Here is a 20212-nt window from a genome sequence, read left to right on the forward strand (position 1 = left end):
AAATCAAGCTGATTATTAGTCATTGTATTTGGGCATTTATGGGAAAAGGGATTCTGCATCTTGGATCAGGGCATTAACTTGCAAACTTGAAAATGGTTAGGCAGCGAGGGGTGAAGGGCCTCTGAAACGCGCTGCTGGGGAGGGCTGCTGGAAGAAGGCTGACTTTGTTTGGAGGATTAATTTCAACTTTGTTGAGCCACACAATCCCTTTCTGTTACATGGTGTAGGCAGAGCCCTAGCTGCTTAAAAGCAAATCCTCAACAGCATGCTTGCTTGCTTACATCAGCCCATCTCTCATCTTTTACTCTCATTTTGGGGAAACAATAAACAAAGTGTCTCAGTGTTACTGCCCACAGGCCTCTACCGCACGGGCACATTCTGGGAGGAGCAGAGGTGCATCTGCCACAGGTTTCACTCCAGGGCTGCAGACCCAGAGAAAACCCGTAGACTGTACTGCTGAACTGGTCTAAAGGCTTATGGATGCCAAAAATGAGGCCACCCTATCACACCCTCCTGCCCCAGCGCTTGCTGAGCCCTTGCCAAGTGGCTGCAGCCCTGAGAGTTGGCTGCTGCTAACTCAGTGGGCAGAGGGAGCAGTGCCCTGAGGGGTGGGAGGCTGCACCAGATTTTTTTTGGAGAAAGCAAAAATTCCCTGTGCCAGCGGCTCCCGCAGCACTGAACTGCGTGGGACTGTGGCACTGCCCCGGTTCAGCACATCTCAGCCCAGAGGGTGGGGAGCTGCCTACAGCTGCGTGCTCAGGAGTCTCAGCGTCCCAGTTGAAGAGGATTGATCCTGCTTCCCCATCCCACCTCCTGGATCCCTGCCCCCAGAGACCTGTGCCAGCCTTGATCCTCACTGAACTGGTGCCCAGCAGAAATTCCCCCTGCGATAGCGGAGCATGTGCTGGGGCCAGGAGCAGGAACACTGCCTCTGGGGTAGAGTTGCTGGTGGTGACAGCCCAGGGGACCAAAGTGCTTCAGAGTAATATTTTTCAAGATAGTGAAAAGATCTGACTCAGATCTTTTCCATTCACTACAGAAAGGGGAAAACTGTGTCAATGAAACAATGACCAGCTTATGTAATTGTATGGGCACTGCAGGACCGGCAGACAGTGAATCTACTTCAAATGGCACAAGATGCCTGAAGAGTTGAAGGGCGAGATTTTCTTTGCCTTAAACTACAAGAACAATTTAAAATCCTCACAGCTCTCCCAGTTCAATTCTGTTGCTCCCAGGGTAGAGAAGAGCTGCTGCAGAGTACAGAATTGGAGTTACCTCATTCAGGGTGATTTAAAAGAAAAACAAAAAAACCAACCCAAAGCATTTTGTGTTGGGATGAATGACAAGAAGGAGCAAAAGAAACAGCAGCAATATGACTGCAATAACAAGGCCACATTTTCTGGTACTGCCACAGATTTGGGAGATATCGAACGGGCAAGCAAATGCCAGTATCCATAAGTTGCACATCCACCCAGGAAGATCAGCTATGTGAACTGTGCACGGGTGTATCATCCAGCAGATTAAACACAGAGACTTGCCCAAGCAACTATTTGAAAATAAATGGCTGTAAGAACGAATTAATAGCAGATTTCCAGGAAGAAAGCACAGATACAGTAAATCCCATTTCAGTTTATTATGGACGTATCCAGAGTTTCTTTTCATCTTAATGTGCAGTGCAGTTTCTAGTTCATGGAAATGACTGCAGGTAGGAAATGTTCAGTCACAGCAGCAGGTGTTACCAAGCTGCTGCTTCTCACACCTTTAAAATAATGTAAAATTTTGTTAGATCACTTGGAAAACCACCCAGAGGTATGCAGCAAGAAATGTCTGTGAGAAGATAATTTCCCCTACCCAAGGGATGTAATAGCAACTATTAAGTAGAAATGGTTTGCCTATTTTTTAGTTCCTTTTAGCTGGACAGATGCTTCAGAGAGTGGTTAAGTGGGCAGCCACCACACTGGCTTGTACAAGAACAGGTTCCATGGCTGGCAACTTTGCCTACAGCTCCTTAATCCACATGGGCTGCCTTGCATATGTGAGAACTCATCTGTCACCAATAGAGATGACTTCCCTGTTTTTCCAATTTGTTTTGTATCTGGTTTTCTTTCTAGGTAGGGCTAGACTTGAAGACTCCAAGTAGCCTTAATGTCTTGGCTCTGATTTTAATTTCCTTTAATATTGAATGAGAAGATGAGTTCTCATTTTCCAAGCTGATTATTGGAATCTGCAAGATCATCCTGCAGGATGCCTTTGCCTTTTATTTTTTAATTTTTTTTTTTTATTTTTGGCCTTTCTACTGGTAACAGCTATATAAAACAGGAGTTAAACAAGAAGGATATCAGGAATTCACTTCAAAAACATATTTTCAACTGTGTAGGGGGAAGTACTTTGCTTTAAAATGCTAAAAATAGGCAATGTTTAAAAGGCTGGGTTTCTGACCCATCTTGTGTAGCCCTCAATGAGGCCCCTCTTCTTCCCTGCTGTTTTTGCTCAGAACATATTTATCATATTCTTATCATTTTGCCATGGGTGAGGTTTCCATTCATTTGACAGTCTCCAGGTTGGACTTCCCAGGATGTTCTCTGACAAGAAGACTCAAGGTATGCCACTGATCCTCAGGGCTTTAATCACATAGGCCACTGATGTAGCAGCTTGGGGGGTGATGAGCAGGAGCAGCAGCAATGCTGGGCTTCACCAGCGCTGTGCTGGCTTTACTCCCTCTCTGATCTGCTCCCCGGGCACAGTGCAGGGTCCTGGGGGGACCACACTCCTCACTGGGGCACCTCTGCTTCGTGGGATGGCTGAAGCCTCTTGCCATTGTGTGGTCTCCTGATATTTTTTAGCCCTTCTGAACCACAGCTTTCTCAGGAAATGAAGCCCAGTGGCATTTTCCTCCCACACGCGCACCAGGATCTGGAAACAGATGAACTTTCCTGACTAGCTCCTTTCCTAAGAAGCTCTTTGGATAATAATCCAGTAACATAAACAAATAATTAAACAAACTAATTCCTTTCCTCTTAAGAACAAAACCAAATCCCAACCCTTGGAAGCCCAACTCTGAATTCAGCCAAGAGAGGAAGGCTGAGGCTACAGCCTCAAAATGGAATTGCCTGATGTGGGACCCGAAGCCCAAGAGGGTGACAGGCCCTGTGGCTCAGGGCCAGGGCAGCTGGAGAGGTCAGGGGCTGTGGCTCAGACTGGGATGTTCAGGCAAGGTTAAGAAAACTTGCCAAGCACATTCCACCCCAGGAAGGGGGCACCATTTTTCTGTTGACTCCGGAGCAATAAGTATCAGTCAGGAAAAGCCTGTCACTGCCGGCAAAAAGTTTTTTTCCAGCTGCTGTGCTGACCTCAGTCAGGGCAGTCAGTGCTCTACTGCATGTCCAAACCAGTCACCTGCCTGAGCATAGACCAGAATTTGCTTTGTTCAAGTGTGGAAAATAGGCACAGCACACCACTCTGCTATACTATGTGTGATTTAGCTGCCTTAAATATAGATCAGTGAACACTGCAAGTGTTTTATGCCTCACCTTTCTGCTGCCCTAACTGAGAGGCACCTGTAGAGGATAATGGGTGACTAGAAAGAATGTTTACTTTGGGAAACTCCTGACACAGATGGAAATGTATGAACTGAGACCTCAGCTCTGAAAAAGAACTGGAGGAGTTGGTTACACCTCCCCACCCACCCCTCCACACTTTTTTCCTGGTGTTTTGTTTGTTTGGTTGGGTTTTTTTGCAAGAAACCCCAAGTCCCAGAAAGGCAATCAGGGCCCCCAGCTGGGCTCCCTCAGCATGCACCTGCTGTGCTAAAGAGGAAGGATTAAGCAGGGAGGAGCCCCTCCTGCCAAGCAAGAGACCTATCCACCATACTGAGAAAGAGGATTTGAAGGCATGAGGATGTTCGAGCATCTTGTGGTTAATTATGTTTGGGGTTTTTTTAAACAAATTTTCCTTAGGTGAATCTGATATGTTTGTTAAAGAAAAAGAATCAACCTAAACCAGGCTGTTGAATCACTGTATTTTTTTAAATAGTTGTGGGGGTTTTTTAACAGTGGGAGGAAAGAAAAAAGAAAAACAACTGTGAAAGACCTTCCAGAAGATTTAAGCGTTTAGAAGTGGCCGATAACAATTAATTGCACTGTTGCTGGCTCTGTTTCAGATGCTGAATGTGAAATGATCCAACAGCTTGTGCTGTGTTTTTTTATTTGCAGGGAAGCAATAAGCCGACTGTGTGAAGCGGTATCAGGTACAAATGGAGCTATAAAAAAGCGGAAGGTAAATACAATTTTAGCTGAACAATTAATTTTCTATATCTGCTTTTCATAAGCTGGATACATGATTCCCAAACAGGCTTCAGTCCACACTGGATTCAGCACACATTCATCTCTCTGAACTCACTATATATAACATGAAAGCACTGGTAGCAGGGTGTTTAGCCTGCTTGGTTTGGGGCTTAGGCCATTTTCTTCAGGATTAATGCTTTGCCCAGAGTTCCTGCTTCTACCAGCCCTTGCAGTGCTTGGTGCTTTACAGGTTTTAGGTTTTGGCTGGCAAATTACTGGAACTGGGTGGTTTTTTGGGTTGCAAAAGGGAGTTGATTCACTGGAGGATCACCTGCTTCTTATTTATATATATAAAAAATTAAACACAACTAAAATGGCAGTGTTTAATGGGTTTTATTAAGTAACTGGGATGCAATGAGGGGCAATTTCAGTGGTTACTGTTGGGTCGTGTCCAGAGGAACTTATTGATTTCCTTCTGTAACTGTGGAGCTTGGGAGGAATGAACTTACTCCTGAAAAATGAATACAGGAGAGAATATCTTGTTTTACACAGAAGCACTTCATTCTCAGGAAACAAAGAGTTCCAAAGGAAAATTACACATTCTGAATTACTGAGCCAGCTATAACATTTAGCTCACTGGGATTTTACTTTAAAACTTTTTCTCCCATTATTGACATAAAAACCATGCCTACCAGTACTGTATTCAGAGCTGATGTTTGTTAGAAGATCCATTTGCATTTGATCAAGCCATTATCCCTGCTCCATTGAAAGTCTCAATAAGATACTGTAAAAGCTGCTTGACTTCGATATGTTTCTGCCCCTGACAGACTCGCCTGAGAGCTTCTTTCTTTTGTTTCTTTGTTCACAGCCCCCAGTGAAGTTTCTGTCTTCTGTACTTGGCAAAAGTAACCTTCAGTTTTCTGGTGTGAATATAAAGCTGACCATTTCAACAAGCAGCCTCACTTTGATTAATGTTGACACTCAGCAGGTAGGATACATGTAATCAGTGTCCTTTTATCCATGCTACTGTTTTCTCCTCCTCAGTGGCTTCTGAAGGAAAGGCTGAGCCCTTCAAAGGGAAAGCAGCACCCTTTAGCAGACTTGTGCATGCCTAGTGAAGCTGAACTACATGATGCCTCTGAATTTAAAAATGAAAGCCCTTTGGGGGGAATTGGACATGCAGCATTTGCCCTTTTTGTTTATGGTGGTCTGTTCCATGGGGGGATCCTTAAGCACTTGGCAAATTGTTTGTGTGTGTGTGTGTGTCTGCCTGCACAGTGCCTCAGTGCCTGACAAACAAGGCATTAGTTCTGACTGGACTTTCTGACAAGTCTTAAAGGGAAAAAAAAAGGATATAAATATTAAGTGAGAGCTTGGCTTTGGTGTCATTCAAAGCTATTTTACAGCTGGGTAGTATACATGTACAATCAATTACACTATGTAAAGTCTCTAGGCTTCATCGAGGTGTGTTCCTAAGAGCCTGGAACTGGGGTGTGCTCACTTCCTTCTTGGCAGATGTGATGAGGAACTTTGTCCTGCCCACCTAATTCCTGTTGGCTTCAGCTCCCAGAATGATCTCGCCTTGGGCCAGCAGCAGCTTTTGCTCCAAGCTGGAGCAGGGGAACATCAGAGAGGTAGTTTTGGCTCACTGGCTCTGAGGAGTCCCTGCACTGAGCAGATGCCACAGTGAGCATCAGGCAGCTCTTGGGGGTTTGTCTGTACCACAGAGGTCTCCTGTCCATTGGACATCCGTGCTAGGAGGGATTAGGGTTTATGGCACAAGGTTTCCTTTTGGGTACAGCAGAAAAGAGCTTCCCTACAGCAGGTGAAGCTCTGGGGTTTGGCAGCTAAAGCGTGGCCCTTTTAACCTGTTCCTGTTTGTACCAGGACTAAAAGCCAGGTGGACAGATCTCTTTCCAAATACATTGATGTGCTGGTCATTGCACACACAGACATGCAGGGCACTGTCTTGAAATTTGTTACTAGACCTTTTCAAATGGAAAATCCTGTTTATTCTTATTCTAATCTTGTGCTGCTACCCAGCATATTTCATTGTGTTCACACCTGAATAATTTATTACACTTGATTTTATAATAAAAAACAGTTTGTCTCCAGAGATGAGGTAGTGTTTGAAACCAAGAAGAATTGATGCTTGATCTAGCTTGTGGAATTTCTGCCAGGTAACAGTTTGGTGCTAATGGTGAGAGAGAATATGATCAGACTATCAATGGGCCTCTTTGTAAAAACACCACCATTATATACATCAGACATTTAAATAAAATTATTGGTAATTTTAAAATTAATTAATATCCCAAGACTTTACAAATGTCTGCAGTTACTCCCTCTTCAAAGTTTCATTCAGCTTCATCCTGATTAGGTTAGAAGTTGGTGATTGAATTAATTCTGAGACCTCTTTAAGGAAGATTACTCAGGGAGCTAGACATTACTAAACATGAATGAGTAGTCTCAAAATTATTCCTGTTTTTATCTCCTTCCTTCCCAAATGATACATACATGTATTAATGGACTGGGTTGTCATGAACTTAATTGCTTGCTCTAGGAAGATGTATGCTCTGCTGTTTCCTAAGGTGTGGTCTGTGATCATGTTTAACTAGTTTGTTATGCTTTTCAGATTATTGCCAACCATCATATGCAGTCCATCTCATTTGCTTCTGGAGGTGACCCAGTAAGTATTGATTCATAGGATACACTTCTGCTGGTATAATGAAATTATTATGAGAATAAAAGTAACTGCAAATAATTTGCTTCATCCCTTCCTACCACAAGCACTAACAGAGTACACCACACTTCTGGATCGTGACCAGTAATACAAGAAAACTGAGGAACTGGGACTGAAAAAGAGCTCTGACTTGGGGATCTAAAAATAAGAACATTAACATAGGAATTGATCAGTTCTGTGGTCCCTGTAATCCAATACCTATCACAAAAGTGGTCAGCACTGGCACCTCTATACTTCTAGATGAATTTTGAGTCAAACAGCTCCTATGAGACAGATGTGGCATAACCACCTTCTTCCTTCAGATAGGGCTGTTCCTCCTGGTGTCATAGTTATGTACTCATTCATGTTTTCAGGCAAGAGGTTTTCCATCCTCTTCCAAACTCTTTACTGCAATGATTGAAAGCAGGAAATGTCATCTATAAACAAACCCAGCCCTGCCAGTGTTCCAAATTTTACACTCCATGTGGCATGAAACCAGTACTTTTTAAATCAGTTTTGAATTTTCTGCCCTTCAATTTTGTTAAATGTCTCCCTGTTCTTGTGTTATGAAACAGGGAAAAGTGAAGGCTCTTTGGGTCTTGCTCTTGATAACACTGTGATGGAAGCCAGATCCAACTTTGACTGGAAAATGACAGATCTGCCTCTTTGGATTTAGGAGCAGTCAGGGGAAAAGAGCTGGGAACTGGTGCTGTGTGGCTGACAGCCCTTCTTTGGAAGGGCATGTGGGTGATGTAACTGGAGCTTTCTGGAGCTGGGTTGGAAAGTGTGGAGGAAGAATGTCTGCAGGCTCTGTGCTGTCAGTCCTGCACCCAGAAGGGAGATGCAGCACTGGCCTGGTGCCAAAGTACTACATCCTTAAAGATCCCATTTAAAGCTTAAGGCATTTTGAGAGTCTAAGAAGTTCAAATTTCACCTTGAGATGCCTGTGCTATCCTAATACACCATGCTGCACTATAGAGTCCTTGGACTTTGCAGACCCTTCCTGATATGGAGTTCCAAGTAGCTCCAAGTGCTGGCATGCTGTTGTACTGAGCATCACCATATTAATGTCCAAATAGTTAAACAATTTAAATATGTCCTTCAGGTGACTTGCTTTTGAATTTTTTACCATGTCCCATATGCTGGTTGTCTGGTTTGTCTTTATGTAACATTTCCAGTTTGAAAAATTCAGGTATGTGTTTTCAGACCTCAGCTAAGCAGGCTGGATGAGTAATTCTCCAGGGCTTTTTTCCCTTTTTTAGTCTTTTTTATATTATGATCCTGCATTGGTCTTGTGCAGTGATCCCATCAGGTGCCACAGGCTACATAGGGCTGGGTTTGGTAAGTACTTAATGGCAGGGCCACCAAGAGATGTGCTTGAACACAGATGTGCTGCAGGAAATGGGCTTGGTGATGCAGCTGGTGACAATTCTTAATGGAAGGAGATATAAAATAGAAGTCTTGCTCAGCAGTGGTAACTATAAATCTAGTGGCCCTTCACATAATGGGAAATTTTGGTGTCTTGTTCAGGTAATTTTTTCAAAATTCCCTTTACATTTAAAACGGGAGACAGTTTTCACAGGACATGTCTCTCCACCTGCCCCTGCACTCAGGGTCCAAGCACAGTTCAGTGTTGCTCTGTGCAGTTAAGGAGTAACACTATTCTTCCTGAAAATTAAGCCTATTCTGGCTTTATTTTAAAGCAAAGTCATCCAGCCATGTGCACAAACACTACAAAGACATACAAATAGCAGGTACTGTTCCAGTTACGTTAGTTTCTGGTTGCTCTCTAGATCTAATTTATTTTAAAATATTTATGATCTTTAAGAAAAAACTTGAGAGGAAAAGGAAGGAAATTGAGTTCACTAGATGCATAAGAAATATTTAGCTTGCTTTGTTTTAATGACATTAACTTTTGAGATTTAAAAAGAAGAATCTAGGACAAGTTCTGCTGGCCCCAAGACCTGCCTCTCGTGTCATTCATTGTGAATTATTAAATGATTGTTCTTGTGCATATTGCAAATGGGCCCTTGTTTCCTGCCAGCTGATTGCATCTTCCCTCAAGAGAGCTATGCCTTTAAGCTGTGAATTGCATTTTCCCCATCCCGCCTTAAAGATCCAAAATAACAAAATGCACGTTTAATAATTAAAAGAATGTTATTCATTACCTCACCAATTTTACTATAACACTGAATTATCAAGCCACTCTTTGCTTTTGCGGTATGACTAGAAATGTTAATTTTTCTATTCCAGTTCCCTTTTCAGTTTGCTTAGAAAAAGAGGATTATTTCAGTGCTGGCTGGAAGGAGAATCAGAAACAGACAACTGATTATACTGTGGTTGTCTGATTTCAGCAGCAGCTTTGAGATCCAGAGTAATTTAACCTGATCGTAGCCAGACTAAATTTGGGCAGCAGCAATTGAGATCAGATACCTATTTTATCCTGCAGCATTTTAAAGTTTAACTTTTCTCTAAAATGCCTTCAAAACTCAGCCTTCATGCTACAAATTGGAAACATTACAACTTGTCATTTACAGTATATTAGCACTGCTTTACCTTCCAGTGATATTGATAAGGACTGTCCCAGCCAAAAGCTGATGAGTTACTCTGATGGAGCAGTGGTAGAGAGCAGCACTGCCTGCTGATGAAGCACCAGTTGTGTTTCTACTCTGCTTGCAGAGCTGGAATTGAATACACAGTTTATTGAAGACCCAAAGAATGCCAAATGGTCTGGTGTGTTTTTTAGAAGGAAAAAATCATGGGACAATTGTTGTGTCCACAGCCACTAGGGTGTCACTGATGTTTGCCTTAGCTCACTTTGCCAGTACCTCTGGTGGTTTTTCCCTGAAGGAAGCACACATTTTTAAAGCTAAAAATATATCTGTCTATACTCAATTGCTTTGCTATGGTGGTAGGGTGGTTCATCATGATAATTTTCAATACATTTGTTGTCTTTTTTCCTATAGGATACAACAGACTATGTTGCCTATGTAGCAAAAGATCCTGTTAATCAGAGAGGTATTGAAACAATTATCAAATTGTTATATGTGTTTATATAATTGCTTTATTTGTATGTAACAAGAAATTGTTTGACTGTTAAAACAAGAAAGCTACCGAGCAGCTCAATATTCTACACAATTTCTGTCTGTATGGATAGGGCTAGTGGTATGCAGGCTGTAGCTTTAAATGTCATGTTCTTTGTGCAACAAAGTGAGAATCTACAGGTCAGGCTAAAGCTGTACCAGCTGCTGGCTCCATGCAGGGGTAGGAGTTTTCCCAAGTTGACCCTGCCTGGAAAGGTGGGCAGCTGCCCTGCTCTGGGGCAACTTCCAGGTGAGGGAAGGGTAGTGAAGGAGCCTCCTCATCTAACCCAGACTTCTGGCTGTGTTGCTAGAAAGCAGAGGGGTGTATATATATATATACTCAGGTATATGAGACCTTCTCCCCTCTGGAGGCCAACCCAGGGGATAAAATCCCTTTCCATCACTTATTGTTTGTGGGCAGTACAAGAAAGATTGGAATTTGGCTGCTTCTTTCGTGCCAGACAGTTCTCAGAGCAACACTGCTGATGGCTCTGAAGTTGGTAGTGGCGGCTCACAGAAAGGTGCTGTGGGTGGCTCATAAGATCAGGATGTTTTCTGGAGAGGCTGGGCTGGAGCCTTACAGTCTGGTCTGTCAGCCCTCAGCCCCAGGCAGCCAGAGCTGTGTTTTCATGGTGTTTCACATGAAAACTGCACATTGGTAGGGCTGGTTTTCTCCCCTGCTGCTCCTTACTGCAAGGCACAGGGAGAAAAGGAGATGCAGGAAGCATAAATGGAGAGTTTCTTTTATTGAGGTATAAAAAAAAAAAAGATGATACTATGATTAATATATCAAGAGCAATTTCCTTAGCATGTGATCAGTCTCAGTCTGTATAATGTCCTAAAGCTATCTACATGCATATTTTCATGTCCATTTTTTTTGTGATAAGCAATATAGCTTAAGTCTCTATTTTCTGTTATAAATTGCATTTACCTAATTAAAGTAAGGTGTCTCTTTGCAGCATGCCACATTCTGGAATGTCCCAATGGGATGGCACAGGAGGTGATAAACACCATAGGGCAGGCTTTTGAGCTCCGCTTCAGACAGTACCTGAAGAACCCATCCAGCCTGGTTACACCTAATGAAAGGTCAGCACATTCTCAGTCACTTAACTGGTGTTTTCCTTCCCTTTAGTACTTTTCAGGAAAATAATACATTACAAAGAGTGGTTCATAATTAAGATGCTTTGGATATGCTTTCTGGACATATGCTAATTGTAATATATGTCTGTATGTGCAGAGTATAATAGATTAAAATTAGCTTATTCCATTAAATCCATTGGTTTCTGTGACATTTGTATAGATGCAAAACACAGAATGTAGCTGTACTGTTCCTTAGATAAAACAGCCTTGTCTTAAGTCATGGAAGTTGAACAAATGTTCAAATTACTCTGCCCAAGTAAGTTCAGCTCTATAAATAGCACACACACACACAGGCTGAGCTCAGTCCTGACCTGTGCCAAGTTTAAGTCTCCTGCAGCTGTGAAAAGTGTGGGGTGGGGAAAAAAGCCATTTTAATTCACCTTTCTGCTATTCTGCTCATGTCCTGGCAGCGGCCTCGGGTTTCACCTGGTGTGACTTACATTAGCCTCATGTACTGAAATAAACACAGCCAGCACTTGGCATTTGGAAGTGTGGAGCCCTGTCCTCTGCACATTGCCCAAAATACAGGGCCTAGATTAATTTCTGGACCACAATTCACCATTTCAATTACCCTTTTTCCATTGCACTGGGGACACAATTCTTGCTCTAATTTATGGCTCTCCTCACAGGTTAGCCATGCCTATTTTTCTCAGGTGTCTTTTACTGTAACACCAAATTTGATTGCCTGCTACCTCCTGTGAGCAGGCAAAGCTGTAGCACCATTTAACTGCATCCTGAGCACTGGAGCCCTGTGCAGGCAGTGTCCCTGGTACAGTGCCTCATGCAACACAGCAGAGCTGGGTTTATTACAAAACAGAAACTCCAGCTTATATTTATTTCAGTGTATATAGTGGTTCTTGCCATTCCACTGCTAATACTGGTCTGTTTTCCCTGGGGACAGTAACCAGCAGAAAAGCCTTTCCTATGAAACTCTGCTAGGTTATGCCACAAGTATCATAGGAGCAAGGAGAAATGGCAGAGGCTAATTAGATTTCCTCCTGGAGCATAACCTGCAGTCAGCCCTCGGGCAGAGAAGTCGGATATTGCTGTGTGAATGAGTCACTCCCTTCCAAACTACTATGAATCACATAATCAAATACTTGCACTACATATCACATAATCAACTACTTGAACTTTATCTCTTTCCTGCTCGAGGCCTTTTATCCAATTATACTCTTGTTAATCAGAGAAGTAAGATTTGAGATGAGTTTTTTTATTTTGGGACCGGAGACAGTACAGGAAGCACCTAGTTGCTTTGCAGTGTATCAGCTGTACATTTAAACTGTCATCGTTCTGGTTTAGCTCAAGAAAAACATTGGGCACTCTCCTTCATGTCATTCAGTGTTTTCTTCAAGCTGAGACAGAACACTTATATTGATTATGGTTGTTAAATTCAGAGTACATTCCACTCAGGAAAACAACCCTTTTTTTTTTTTTTTTTTTGGTAGCAGTATTTGATTTTCTAAACCATTTATAGGCTTGTCTGATTAAATGCCATGAGGTTTTGATTCCCTCTTGTAAATCTGTCTGCCCCCCAGCAATCTCTTAGATTTATACAGTTCAGCCTATAAGCCAGAGGAATTAGTTTAATGGTCAGAATTTTGGATACCTTAATGAACAATGCATTGACACTCTTCTCTAAAAGCTTCAGTAGGTACCTCTTATATTTTCAAGTCAAAGAAAAGGTATCTGGGCTTCCCAGTGCTAAGAAAATAACGGTACCTCCCTTTACCCCAAATTGAGATGACTCAATTTTCAATTCAGGAAGAAGTAACTGGAAAAATAAACAGCTCTGAAAGTTCAGGCCCAAAGCCCTTTACAGCCTCCATATGGCTGATCTGTGTATTGTGCAATGTGCAGACACTGGGGACATTTGCCTACACTAGAAAGCAATTGATTACATCAGTAGCTTTTTTTTCCCCCATATTTTTTTTCAGTGAGGCAGCAAATACTAATGGATCAGCTGGGAATTCACAGGAGAGGCAGGATCATGAATATTACAACGAAATTCCAGGGAAGGAGCCTCCCACCGGTGGAGTGTTAGACATGAGAATGAAAGTGCAAACAGACCAAAGGGCTAAGTGTCCTATCCAGTACAAAAAGCAGTATTGCTCAGTAAGTACATCATCTTCTGGGATAAATATTCGTTGCCTATTATGGGAATGAATAATAAAATGTTACTGTGGTGTTAAAGCATGGCATTAACATCAGAACCAGGTCCTGATTATCCTGGGAAAAGGTTTTTTAGGCTAGATTTAATGATGCTTAGTACATAATTGAATCCCAAAGCACTTTCTGAATATTAACTGGTTTGTCCTTAGAGTACTTTTAGGAGACCAAGTAATATTCCCTTGTTCACTCGTTAGCTGTAAGAAGAAAATAGATACCGATTTAAATAGCTTGTCTGAGAGAACATCTGCAAAATCTGGGACCTCCTGGCTCCTGATTCTGTGATCTGATAAATATTTCATCCTTTCCATTATGCTCTACAACTTATACATACAACATCAACTGATTGCAATACATACACAACATTCATTACTCTTGGAGTGTTTCAAGAGGTTCTGTTAAATCAGCCACAAAAGATGCAGATATCTGTGGCTCTTGTCTGGGATAGTGGGGAATAAAAACCAATCAGGGAGTAAAAAGAGCCAAGTTCAGACTGGCTGCACAGACTTTACAGCCTGCTGAGTGAATCCTTGGGAACACCATCCTTTTTCCATTCAGGAAAACAGGCACCACTGCTTTGTTTGGAGGGAGCACACTCATGTGCCTGCTGGAATCCAGTTGGTTCTGTCTAAAAATTTGCTGCTCCCAAATGTTACTTGTGTTTGGTGGCCACTGCTCCCAGGCTGCTCTGTGTTGCTGTGCTACTGCTCCCTCCATTTTTTGCTTGAACACCAACCATACTCTACAACTCAGCTGTGGGCCTGGTGGTCTCCACCTCCCCAGTTCTCTAATTCTAAAAGTGTTTTACTGTACTATGAGTTTGCACCTGAAGCTTGCCAGTTGTTCCAAGGAGTTACCCTGTAGCATGTAAAAGTAAATGCCTGTTTACCATGCGGTGTTACCTTGTGTTTTTCCCTTCAGTTCCTGTTCCAAGACAACTTGGTGACCATTTCACTTTCAAACCGTGATATACCTGTAGTTATTTCTCCTTGTTTTTATCACAAGGGACATTTATAAGGAAATGTGAACTTTCTTACCTAGGAGTTATACTGTATATACTAAACCTTGGATACATAACTGGGCAGTTAATGGTCTCTGTGAGGTTGGAGTCCAGACATGACACCCTGCAGGAAGAAAAGTATCAGCATGAAATATTATTTGAGGAGATGGGAATTTTTTGGTGAAGAAGATATGTTTAGTTACCAGTATGTTAACTAACTAGTGCTTGAATGTTTTAAAGTTGCCTGAGTTTTCTAAGGGACTGCTTTATGTGACTGGTTTTACAATTTTTCTACAGACAGGCAGCCCAACATTCATCAATATATATGAAAATTGTCCAGAAGAAAACAAGGCTGTGGGTATGTACTCTCTTTTCCTTCTCATGCATAAGCAGAATTAACCAAGGCAGGCTGCCTGAGAGAACTGTCCCTTGGCTTTCAATACAATGGTGAAAAGTGTTCTATTTAGTGGGTCATTTTTAGTTCCGTAGATGAAGGGCAGACAAAAAAGCCTTACAGCTTTTCTAAAGGCCACTAATCTATCTTCATGTCTGCTGGCAGTCTTATTTTACTTCTCATGATACTGTACAGTAGCTCTTTGTTTTTTTAATTCTCTTTCATACTCTTTGTTGTTTTATTCCCTTTTTTCATACCCTTTGAAAAAGGAAGATACTTCATTACATTTCAGTCTTTGAATATACCCCTTCCCCCTACAAATGCTCAGTGAAACCCAAATTATTAGTATCAGATTGTTGTTCCAACAGAGCCTGGTCCTTTGGCTTCAGCATCACTGACTTCTCAGTGTGACTGTGCCCTTCCCCTGCCTTAGGCAGCTTTGTGCCCAGGATCAATTTGCCTTTAGCAAAACCTGCTCTCAGGGACCCCAGGAGATCATCAGCCTCCATCTCTTTCTGGTCTTTCCTGGCCACAGCTGATGCCCTGAGCACATTTCTCAGCTTATCTCTTTCCCTGCACAATGAGGTCCTTTTTGAATTCCCACCTGCACTGCTCTGAAGTGATCCATTACTCTGCCTGCAGGGGATACTTCACTGTCTTGTGTTATTTCCGATTCAAGGGAGGGAGAATCAAATGGTTTCTACAAAGAGAGGGTGAACAAATAAAAGAATGAATGAATAGATCTATGAATAAAACGTTTGCTGAAAAGCAAAAATATGCCTGCTATTTGGCAAGCTGCAGTGCTATTATTTTCATACCCTGCAGGGGATATTCTGTGAGCCTGTTCCTAGGCTTGAATCCTGACCTGACAGAAGTGGCTTTGGCTCTCCAGCCAGAGCCACAAAGTGCCAGACCCCTCCATCTTTCCTGGTCCACCAGAATAGCAAGAGAGAGAATTGTTCAGCTTCCCACAAGCTCTTTTTGTGGTGCAGAGGGGAAGGAAAGGGTTTGCAACAAACAATGTATATGGTGTTTGTGTCTCTGTAGAGTCATATATATTAATTTCTTTCCAATCAGTGTGGAGTTCACTGCTGACATCGATTGAAGCAGAACTGAACCAGTGCAGAACATTTTTGAAAACTTGATTCTAATTAATTTTGGATAGTGTACCTTGTGCCTTCTAGCCATAAGGAAAAACATGCCCATGTTTCATCTGCCCATGTTTCTTTTCCTTCTGAATTACTTTAGTGGGATATAAAGAAGTACATCATTCCTATTTCAGCTTTTACAGTTACTTGAGATTGAAAAAAAAGAAAACCCAAGGAAATCTGTGCATACTTTATACCAATTGCAGGTAATTGTGATGAAAGATCACAGAAGACAAAAAAAGAGGCAACAGTATTGAAACCTGCCTACAAAACAGATCTCTTTGACGACCCTTGTTACATCAACACACAGTCCCTGCAGCCTGCAGCCTGCACAGCCCGTGGTACAGCAGCAGCACAGAGCCAGGGGAGCCCTCTGCGCCAGCCCAGTAGGTCCCACTGCAACACCGTGTCTGCCTAAGCCCTGAAAATAAGGGGCCTTGTCACCTGTGTGCAGGGAGAAAGGCTGGGTTTTCCCATAAGAGATACGGAAAAGGCGGGGGGAAGAAATCTATCCTGCTTGCTGCTTTTGCTTGTTAAATTCAGGAGAAAGGGGATTAAAGAGTAAAAATATCGACAGTAAACAAGCAGAGTAACCTTTCATCTTCTGTAGTCGATTGATGACAATATACAGAGTTCCACAAGTAATGATAAGCAAATCTTTAAGATGAAACAAAACCTTGGGACAGTGGCATGCCTCAAGGAGGAGGGTTCTCCTGTATGCTCAAGGTCTTAACCACTTGAAGGTGGAAGTTACCTCAGATGGCTTTGCTTCACAGGCAGTAGCATGCAAGGTCAAAGTGGGATCATTGTGACTGTCTTTTCTCAGTTCTTCCATAAGTGACTGTTGAATTTCATCCAATAATTTCTAAATCGAACTGTCTGATCAGTAGTGTCTATTAAATGTGTGTCAAATTAAAACTTGATTTATGGACTCAAAGTGGTGGATATCCATTAAATAACTATATAGTTGCTACTGATTGTCCTCATTATTGAAAAGACTTTATTAGCTTTGCCTTTTATGGTTTCCCACTGAGTGTTTTCTCTGTCAGAGTTGGCTCCACATGAGAAAGTGGACAAAGGACTGGGCAGAACTACAATAAACGAAATCTGTGACCATTGAGACATTTCCAACCTGGGGCTGTATCATGCTCTAAAAGGAACTGCCTATATCCTGAGGAGCCTTAGGTTGCACAATTCCATTGAAGAAGTGGTATCCTCTTATTTTCCTTAGAAGAACCCTGCCTGTGAATCATTTGCAGTCTGACTGGCTATATCCCAAACCACCCAGTTTTTTTAGTACATTCAGTAATTGTTCGTTTTTTCACAGCAAATGCATCATGCCGTAATCCTTCCCTTCTGGCTATGTTGGCTATGTTCTCTTACATTCCTGCACAGAGCTGGAGCCACTCAACATGACTCTCCCAGTGATCTGTGACAATCTCTTCAGAGCTCATTAAGGAAGAAGGAAAAACAAGATCTTAAAAAAAAAAGCTAAAAAGCCAACAAAAATCTTGTTTTTACAGAGAAGACTTGACTTTTTAATATGCTCAAAGAAACATAAACCCAAACCAGTATAGCATCAGAAAAATTCCTGGTTTTATTCTCTGTTGCCTAGCGACCCAAGGTTTTGCCATCTAAGGTAGGGGAGGAGATGGTGTGATAATTCTACCTAATGCACTGCAGGGCTTTGAGCATTCATGTGTGCATATTCTTACAGTCTGTAAGGTTGGTTTGACCACAGCTTCAAGACTGAATCGTTTGAATTTTTAAAAAGCTATAAAAATACTGTCTTGCATCCTTTTAGGATGAAGTTCTAGGTGAGGTGTCCAATACATTTCCCTTCAATTCATTTCAGAGTTACCCGAAGCTATTCAGCAGAGTGCCACAAGCAACACAGCTGGTCTCTGTGTTCTGCCACAAATAAAGCAACAGCTAAAGAATGAAGATTGTTACCATGGCAAATTAAACAGGAAAGCAGCAGAGAGCCTCTTAGTCAATGACGGGGATTTTCTGGTGCGAGAGAGCACAACGTCACCTGGGCAGTTTGTCCTCAGTGGACTTCAGGGAGGGCAAGCAAAGCATCTGCTCTTGGTGGATCCTGAAGGCAAGGTATGAATATTTCATACACTGAAATTTCAGTGCTGCTAAGGTATTTCAATCAAAATGCACGGGTGCATTCCAGGAAGTGGAACTGATTTGATTCCATCCAGGTTAATTTAAATGTAGCCAGTGGCTTCAGTAGGTTTGAGAGTTCAATTCAAGAACTTATAAGTGCTGAAGTACCATGGAAATAGAAGTGAGGCACTTAAATAGTGTTGTTAGTCCAGATGCTAATAATTAGTGTATACCCTTAGCACAAATTTTGAGTTGATATTATATTGCTAGAAAACTAACCCTAACCTTAAATAATGAATTTCTGGATACAAAAAAGGTAGAGCTGGTTTGTTGTCACTTCAATTCTACTTGTTTCTGCTCAGGGCTGGAGGATGTCACTCTTGAGTGACATCTCTGAGGAGGGAGTAAATCAGAAAAGTAATCCTCAATGGGATTTAGGAAAGAAAATATCTCTTCTGTGGAGAAAAAAGAAAAAGTTGTTTAGTTCCCCTTTGCAGCATCAGCCCAGTTCTACATACAGTCTGTTTAGCTCAGTCCTCTGCTCTTCATGTCAGCTAATGGCGGGTCGAAGGACAGATCTGAATTGCTGTCTGCAGCCAAATGGTCCTGCTCCAGTGAGTTCAGTGGCTGAAATGCCTTTTGACTTTAATGTGCTAGGATCATGTCCAACTAGTTATAAGCACAATCTAACCATAAATTTATTTTTTTTTTGCTTCTCTCGTTAGGTGAGAACCAAAGACCATATATTTGATAGTGTGGGTCATCTTATTCAGTATCACATGGAAAATAATTTGCCAATCATCTCCTCTGGAAGTGAAGTGAGCTTGAAGCAGCCTGTAAGGAAAGAGAGTAATATGGGACACATGCAATATCACAAATAATCCCTTGGATCTCACAAATCCCAAAACAATTCATATCCGAAAACTGTACCGAGAACTTTCTATTATGAAGACAATTCAAAAAAATATAGACTGCACTTTCTGCTGCTGTTCCAGAAGAAACCCTTTTGTGTGTGTATGTATGAATATATGTATATGTGTATATCTATGTAGATCTATAGAGATCAACAAGCATAGTTATATAGATACATATAATCTTAATCTTAACAAAATTACACCTTCCAAGTGCGAGATTCATTTGTGAGAAGGTATTTTAGACATGCACAAATGTCACTTTCAAGGTCATACTGAATCAGTAACTATTTAAAAGCACAATTAAAACTCTACATACAAAAGCTCACTTGAATGAACTGCTGGAACATTAGTATGTGCCTTTTAGCATAGAATTATTGGAAACCAATGTTATTTATAATGAATTAGTTTTGGGTGGTTAAACAACATGTCTAAGCTTTTAACTATTTGCCAAAAACAAGTACAATTTGAATATTACTAAAATGTCATCTTTCAATACACACTAACAATTTCATTTTGCTTGTAACAGCACTTTACTAGCAAGTAACGTTTGAAATGAATAGTGTTCACAATACAGAAAGACTGTCCAGTTTCTTAATCATTTTTTGTCACTGACTACTCAAAGATTTGAGATTATGAACACTTACAAAGTTGAAATTAATATATGTAACATAATTTTGGAATAGAACTTGTTAAAGGACAAGCATGCTAGATCCTAATATTTTTGTCTTGCGTATGATTTTACTATTATTATCAATTAATACTGGAGACATCTTTTTAAAGGTAGACTAAATATATTTTCATTGATTACATAGTTGTTTACAAACTAGAAAAGCTGAACAGAACTAATACATTTTGAGAGAAAACTCAAAATGTATTTGAAAGATGTTTGAACTTTGCATGTGTCCTTATTCAGTGTTCTTTCCAAAACAAGATACAGTTTTCCCCTCTCTTCACGTAGAGTCCATTTGTTCCTAAACATGGAAAAAGGTCTTTTAAAGAAAATCTATTAATTGTTTTGCCACAATAAATACTCTAAATATGAACAATCCTACATTCAGAGTGAACAGTGATTTATTTCGCTTCCTGTTGAAGAAACAGTGATTTAATAAGTAACTGAAAAAAGGCAGGGGAGATTTGAGGAATGAACTGGTAGCCCAGGTGATGGCCTGAGAAAGTTGTGCCTTTAAGATAAACAATGTCCTCTGGCATGAGCAGAGATAATTCTCTCTGTCTCCCAGCCCACCAGC

The 20212-nt window shown here is 41.4% G+C and overlaps 1 protein-coding gene across 1 annotated transcript in view; it reads left to right on the forward strand.

Annotated features, from left to right (window-relative positions):
- SHC4 (SHC adaptor protein 4) overlaps positions 1–20003 on the forward strand; it is a 32592-nt gene extending 12589 nt beyond the window's left edge. Inside the window, exons 3-12 of the mRNA XM_027644648.1 lie at positions 4212–4275; positions 5152–5271; positions 6916–6969; positions 9969–10020; positions 11045–11171; positions 13163–13340; positions 14692–14752; positions 16143–16322; positions 17792–18045; positions 18777–20003. Coding sequence (XP_027500449.1) covers positions 4212–4275; positions 5152–5271; positions 6916–6969; positions 9969–10020; positions 11045–11171; positions 13163–13340; positions 14692–14752; positions 16143–16322; positions 17792–18045; positions 18777–18932 — 1246 coding nt within the window. The 3' untranslated portion in view covers positions 18933–20003. The remainder of the gene's footprint in view (positions 1–4211; positions 4276–5151; positions 5272–6915; positions 6970–9968; positions 10021–11044; positions 11172–13162; positions 13341–14691; positions 14753–16142; positions 16323–17791; positions 18046–18776) is intronic.
- The last annotated feature ends 209 nt before the right edge of the window (positions 20004–20212 follow it).

This window comes from Corapipo altera, unplaced genomic scaffold (genome assembly GCF_003945725.1).
Source record: "Corapipo altera isolate COAL_440 unplaced genomic scaffold, ASM394572v1 50, whole genome shotgun sequence".
In the NCBI taxonomy this organism is placed as follows: domain Eukaryota; kingdom Metazoa; phylum Chordata; class Aves; order Passeriformes; family Pipridae; genus Corapipo; species Corapipo altera.